Source organism: Elephantulus edwardii, unplaced genomic scaffold, assembly GCF_000299155.1.
Source record: "Elephantulus edwardii isolate Elephantulus edwardi_28Jun2011 unplaced genomic scaffold, EleEdw1.0 scaffold00047, whole genome shotgun sequence".
NCBI classification, from domain to species: Eukaryota; Metazoa; Chordata; class Mammalia; order Macroscelidea; family Macroscelididae; genus Elephantulus; species Elephantulus edwardii.
Window position 1 is genome coordinate 11,358,405 of NW_006399797.1, and position 7,316 is coordinate 11,365,720.

Genomic DNA, 7,316 nt, shown 5'->3' on the forward strand with positions numbered 1-7,316 from the left:
TGGAGCCAAGCAAACTAAAACTGTTAACTATCTCAGTCTCCTCACCATCCATACCGATGCTGTCCTGTCTAGACAAGTAAAAACAACATTATGAAAAATCCCTTAAGACTGTAAAGTCACTGCTCTTCTGCAGACTAACTTCTAGGCGATAGTGAGAGATAGTGAGAAGTTACTTTTCAGGGCTTCTGAGGCTCAGAACAAGGTGATCTTCTCCCGAGTTTCTCTCTGCAGTAGTGGCCGAGGTCGAGCTGCTTTGCAGGCGCCACGCCTGCTCCCGGCATTTTTGGTGTGTGTCTTATACTAGTACTTAAAGGGTCCTCTTGTTAAAAATGTCAAGACCTGCTTTCCACCACCTCCGCCTGCCCTGTCCCTGTCCTCCCTGTTTCTCCCATCTAGCAAACACAGGGCAGGACTTCTAGTTAACCACGCCCCTCGCGTGCGCACCGCCGCCGCCGTATGGGCGATCCCGGAAGCCGAGGACTTTCAGCCACGATGCTGATTGGTTGTTCCTGGTCATATTTTTCATTATTTTGTATTGACCCTAAAGAACATGGCCAAGCTAGATCAGGACTTGCGGGAGCTTCTGGGACCTCTGCGCCCGTTCAAGGACCTGGTGGAGGAAGATAATGAGTATTTAAAAGAGGATGTAGAGGAAGATGAAGACCCAGTGTTTATCGATGCTGAGGAGCTCTGCAGCGGGGGCATTAAGGCTGGTTGCCTCCCTGATCGCCTTGGAGGTGGGTGCTCGCGCTGCTCCCTGGGGGGTGGATCGGAGAAGAACCTAGAGTTCTCTTTCTAGCCTTGTCCTTAGAAGGACAAGCAAGGCTCCCATTCATTACTAAGACCTGTCTTTGGGAATGCCTAGCTATTTTGTCCTATTTAGGATTAAATGCAAATAATAGCAGTGACTTTAATTGAGGACGTACTATATATTAAACTTGGCCTTTATATTGTTAGCGCAGTCCTTTGAGATAGTTTTGCAGATGAGGAAATAGTCACAGGATGCTGTATGGTCTTGTGCAAGATCAGGCAGTTAGTGGATGTGTATTCTGTATGAAAACACAGACTCAGGGCTATTAATTATAAACTTAACACTAGTGACGCCTCTGGCAGTTCGAATCTACCTGCCACTCTGAGGGAGAACGATGGGCAGTCTTCTCCTGTGCCGTTCATAGCCTCTGAAAACCCATAGGAGGGTCAGCTATGAGTCAACTCCCACCGGATGGCAATGAGTTTTGAGTTAGGAGTGTTCTACCTGGGATCAAAGAGGGGGTATTTTCAGCGAATTAGGAGAGAACATAAGGGGAAACTCAGCTAGGTTTCTTTAACATGATTTTTTGTGCTATAAAATACAAATTTTCGGCTACTTAACTCGTATTAGAGTTATAAGAAATGGCACACTATGTGTGACACCCACATACACACTTTATGCTATGCTAGTAGTATGTTGTGCATACGGCAGGGCTGCAGTGCATGATTTGCTGTTATTCGCATGACAATTTCCAAAGACAAAATAGTGTTTGGGTTTATAAATTCACTGATAATAAATGGTAATAGTAATGAAAACATGTTGTGTTTTTTTAGGTTGAGATTTTAATGAAAGTTTATCAAGAACTTGGATTTCCATTCATTCATTGTTGTTTTAAAAGAGTACAGTATCCTTGGAGAGGGAAGTCATCTTGGGAGGGTTGGAGGGATAGTGCAAGAGAGGAAGACCCTCGAGATGGATTGATTCCGTCACTGGGTATGTCAGAGGCAATAAGATTGGCACAGGATAGAGCAGGGTTAGGGCTGTTGTACATAGGGTCGCTATGAGTCGCAAATGACTGCATGTAACAACATTTAACTGACATCAAACTAACCAACTAACTGTTTAGTTCTCTAATTGGAACTCTGATGTAAGTTGAGGACTCCTTCTTTATTAGTTAGTTGTATTTGTGACTAATATTTCAAAATTCTTTTAATATTCAGACAGGTGCTGTCCAGTGGAATTTTCTATGGTCATAGACGTGTTCTGTGTCACTCTGGTGAATAAAACAGCCACGTGTGGTTAATGGGAATTTCAGATACAGCTAGTGCAGTGAAAGAGCTGAAAAGTGTACGTGCAGGCTCAGACAGAAGGTTTTCAAGTACCTGTGGGATATTTAGTGGTTCTTAAAAATATTATTGACTGGTTACCTTATTTCAGAGGCTTTCTGGCAGCACAGTTGTTAAAACACTGAACTATTAACTCTATGGTTGTAGTTGGTGAAGTACTGAATTTTACTAGCACTTCCATAAGTGAAAAGACTTGGCAGTCGGTTCCTATAAAGATTGCTCTTTGCCTTCGAGTTGGAACCAATCCTTCTAGCTGGTCAGAGGCAGTAACCCCAATTCTGCAGAACAGAATTGTATTTCATTCTGCAGATTAGATTTGAACCATGTGCCTTTCTGATTGCAATGCAACTTCTTACCACTAGGCCACCAAAAGCCTAGGAAATTGAATGTTGCAATTTTGTTCTATTGTAAAAGGATGCTGGGATGAATTGAACTGGCTCAGTGAAACACAATAACGTTTCATGGAAATAATTTGATGAGATTCCTAAATGATGAAATTCCTGTATTAGTGGAGATTACAGTCTAGTGCCTTCAGGACTAGTGCTTCTTTGCCACTAGGCTACCAGACATCCAGTGAATTAAATAGACATTCTTAAATCAATCATAGAAACCTAGTGGAGAGTTGCCATGAGTCAAATTGACTCCACAGCAGTGGATCTGAATATTATTTTTCTTTTTAAGAAGGAATAAGATCATGCTATGAGGGGTTCTATTAATGAGTTTTAGGGAAGGCTTTCCGGAGTAAGCAGTGATTCTTAAGTAAGCTAGATATAAAGACAGCATTTAAGGAAGATGGAACAACTTGTGCAAAGGCATCACTTATGGTTAAAGGTAGTGTGGCATTTTTAGGAACTAGATGAAGGCAAATATTGGCTGAAATCAGAACAGCAGTGAATGGTTTGCTCTTAGAATAAGAAGAGCTGTATATTGTTCTCACCTCTTGGCTTACAAAGACAAATGAAACACAGTACCTGGCTAGAGAGCTTCAGTGGAGTAGAGAGAAATAAACATATCGGTACAATAAAGCACTGACAGTGTCCCACAATACACATGTGTACTGGGATTAAAGATAATGGTAAAGATGATTGATAAAATGTTTGGGAAAGGGTTTTAAAATATCCTAACTTTATTCTTTTTTTTTTTTCAAGTTTCCATTTATGATGAAAATACCCAAGAAAAATATGACGTTTGGGGACGTTTTCCATTAATAGGTCCTTGGTGGCGAGTGAGAGTCCGAGTGAAGCTGGTGGGAAAGCACTATCAGACACAAGGGTTTCCATCCTACTTTTTACAGTCTGATATGTCACCACCAAACCAATACCATATCTGTTCCCTGTTTCTTAATGAATGTAATGTCTCCGATGAATTTAAAACTAAGTTTTTTAAATGGGTAAATGAGGTGTCAAGCTACAAAAACCTGAACTTTGAAAATATTAGAGAAGTATTAAGAACTTTCCAAAAGGAGAGAGAGAAGAAAAGTAAAAATAAATCAGCCCAGAGTGAACAGGAAGAGCCACTCCCAGATCATCAGATGAGTCTTCCACTGGAAAACACAAGTAAGTGTGATTTTGTCACTGTGTTTTTGTGTAATTGAGACTCTTCCACTGGAAAACACAAGTAAGTGTGATTTTTGTCACTGTGTTTTTGTGTAATTGAGACACTTCTCATCTTAATATTGTGGCATGTTGTTGTTGTGTGCCGTTGAGTTGGAAGCAACCCGTGCATGACCCTCCTGCGGGTTTTCAGAATCAGTAAATTGCGTCTGAGGAGGTTGCCCATCCTTCTTCCAAGGAGCGGCTGGTGTATTTGAAGTGTGTGCCTTTGGATTGGCGATGTAACTTGCTACCGCTAGGCCACCAGAGCTTCCTAAAAATAATAAAATGTGATAATAAATGCAATGAAGAACCTTTGAACATCGTAAAAAGGGAGATGATAAGCTCAACTTTGTATTTTAGGAAGGTCATAAATTTGCTTAACCACCAAGCTGTTTTAACTAAACTGTCGGCCTATACCACATCTGTATAGTTGAACATGGCTCGAGAAAAAACAGCTCTTCCAGTTGATCTCAGCGTTAGTGAGAGTCATCAATTAGATTCACCTGCTATTTCACCTCTTTCGGTTCTTTCAAGTGTGTTCTCTGCTCTTAAACAAAAATTACATGTTCTAGCTAGACTTTCACTTTCTCTAAGTTGATAAAACTACTTTTGAAATTGTCAGAGATTTTTATTGTACTTTGATCCATAATTAAAGCTCATGGAAACAGCAGTCAGAAAATTAAATGACATATTACCTTAAACAGATGGATATATAAAGCTTCTTTAAGTTGTTAAAATGTTAAAAAAGCAAACATAGGTCTGACTTTGAGAACTAAGGTGTGTCTGATTCAAACCATGGTAATTTCAGTAACCCTGTATGCAATATGGAAGCGGTACAGTTCATAAAGGAGAACACGGAGAAATGATGCCTTTAAAGTTTGGTGTTTCAAAAGTATAAATATGCCATGGGCCCTCCTCTTTAATAACTGCTGGCCAAATGCATTTTTAAATAGGAGGCCATCTGCAGCCCTCTCACCTGGTTTTAATTCATTTTGGTCAAACGTACTTCTAAGGGTTATATCACCATTCTGTCCATTTGCTGTGATGCTGAACACTGTGACACTGATGTGTCAAATGTGATAATGGTTACCCATGGTGGACAACGTTTAGTGGACTTCCCCACTTAAAACAAGCTTGGAAGCAGGAGTGGCATCCACTTCCAAAATAGCTTGCCTCCGGAAACTCTATGAATATGGAGAAAGGGTGAAAGTTAATTATACAAGTGTTCAGGTCTTTCGTTCATAGGGTCGCTATGAGTCCTCTCCGACTCGACAACACCTAACAACAACAACAACAACAACATACATAAGGCTACAGTGAGTTGGAACTAATTAGGCAGCACCTAAGAAGAGTGTATGCGAGAGATGTGTCCTATTCCCATACCTTTTCAATCTATATGCAGAAAAGATTATCCTGGAGCCTGGGCTCTCTGAGGAGAACCGTGGTATCAGGATTGGAGGAAGACTTATTAACAATCTGCATTATGCAGATGACACAACCCTGCTTGCTGAAACTGAGGAGGAACTGAATTGCTTGCTGCAGAAGGTCAAGGACTGCAACCTTAAAGATGAATTGAAGCTCAATATCAAGAAGAAGATTCTCACCACTGGGCCAATTGGCAGCATTGTGATGGATGGTGAAGAGATTGAGATTGTAAACAGCTTTAGTTTGCTTGGCTCCATGATCAACACTCTTGGCACCAGCAGGCAGGAAATGAAAAGACATATTGCACTGGGAAAGTCAGCTGAAGAGACCTCTCCAAGGTACTGAGGAGCTATGATGTCAGTGTGGAGACCAAGGTGCACCTGATACATGCCATGGTCTTTGCATTTGCTTGCTATGCATCAGAGAGCTGGATAGTGATTAGGGATGAGAAGAAGAATTGAGGCCTTTGAGCTTTGGTGTTGGAGAAGAGTATTGAGTATACCATGGACTGCTAAGAGAAGAGGTTCATCCTGGAGAGGGTGAAATGAGGCTCCTCTTTGGAGGCAAGGATTCTGAAGCTTTGTCTGAGGGACCAGTCCTTGGAGAGGGATATCATGCTTGGGAGGGTGGAGGGACAGCATAGGAGGGGAAGACCCTTGATGAGATGAATTGATTCAGTGACTGGGGTAATGGGTGTAGGTGTGTCAAAGACAATAAGATTGGCACAAGATAGAGAAGAGTTTAGTTAGGGCTGTTGTACATAGGGTCACAGCACATAACAACAACAATAATTAAGGAATTTGTTTCCTAAGTCCATTGGCTAGTTATCAGTTTCCCATCTGTGAGCAAAATTTAGTCCTAACAATTCTTCTGTTTCCCCTCTTTCCCAAGATGACCTCTCCTCCAGGCTTCTGGCTTTGTATATCAACTATATACAAAGCGTGGAGTCCCATTAGTAACGTGTTAGACTGCCAGCTGTAATATCAGTTGTTAAAGTCTACCAGGTACTCCATGAGAGAAAGATGAGCAGCCTCCTCCTATAAAGAGACACATCAGAAACTGGGGGGAAGGAGGGTTGTTCGGAGTTGGATCGACTCAACAGCAGGTAGTGGGTGCATACCAAGATATAGGCAGACTGCTCTAGTTTGACCCCCTCCTTAAATAAAAACAGGAATGTTCTGTTGCCTCCTCACCTTTTTCACCTCCTTTGAAAATGGCAGCTTTTTTTGTTATTCAGGCTAGTATTTATAGTGCTGTCATTGAATTCTCTTTTCTCGTAGCCCATATCCAGTCCATGTGCAAATAGTGTTGGCTTCACCTTTTTAAAAAATAGATTCAGAGCCTCCAGATTTTCATCACCTTCCCCACCACCCCCCAGATCTAAGCCACCATCATTTCCACCAGGACGTTAGCTGTCATCTCATGAGTACTTCTTTTCAACTCCTTCTGTTTATTCTCAGCAGGCTGTCAGAAAATAATTATTAATCAAATTACTTCTGTGCTCAAAAATATTGTGACTTCCCATCACAGCTAAGATAAAGTCTGAAGTATTAGTTTTAAAGTAAAGCTTTTAAGGTAAAGTGACTAGTACTGAATATCCCACTGACTGCCAAAAGAACAAACAGATCCCTCTTGGACCACAGTGCCTCTTGGAAGCAAGGATGGTGAAATCTTATCTCATATACTTTGGTCATGTGGATGAAGGGGCTGGTCCTTTGAAAAGTACGTCATTTTTGGAAACTTGGAGGGTCAGCATAAGAGATGAAGACCGTTGACAAGGTGGATTTACAGTGCCTGTAGCAATGGGGCTGAAATGTGTTGGAGATGGTGAGGATGGCACAGGATAGGTCAGGTTTCAGATCCATTGTTCATAACGTCACTGTGAGTCACAATTTGATAGCACTTAACAACAACCACCACCACCTGATCGGATTCCTATTAATCTTCCTGACTACACCTAATGTTTTGTTGTTGTTGTTGTTATTTGCCTTCGAGTCGCTTGCGACTCATAGCGACCCTATGTACAACAGCCCTAAACGCTGCTCTGTCCTGTGCCAATCGCATTGTCTCTGACACTCCCATCCCGATTATCCCAGTCACTGAATCAGTCCACCTCATAGAGGGCCTTCCCCTCCTGCGCTGTCCCTCCACCCTCCCAAGCATGATGTCCTTCTCCAAGGACCAGTCTCTCCTCACAAC

General features: G+C 41.8%; 1 protein-coding gene across 1 annotated transcript in view; it reads left to right on the forward strand.

Moving 5' to 3' along the window:
- Positions 1-550: 550 nt before the first annotated feature.
- The window catches only part of HELB (helicase (DNA) B), a 51,481-nt gene continuing 44,715 nt past the window's right edge, over positions 551-7,316 (forward strand). Inside the window, exons 1-2 of the mRNA XM_006886099.1 lie at positions 551-737; positions 3,246-3,653. Of these exons, the coding sequence (XP_006886161.1) occupies positions 551-737; positions 3,246-3,653 (595 nt within the window). The remainder of the gene's footprint in view (positions 738-3,245; positions 3,654-7,316) is intronic.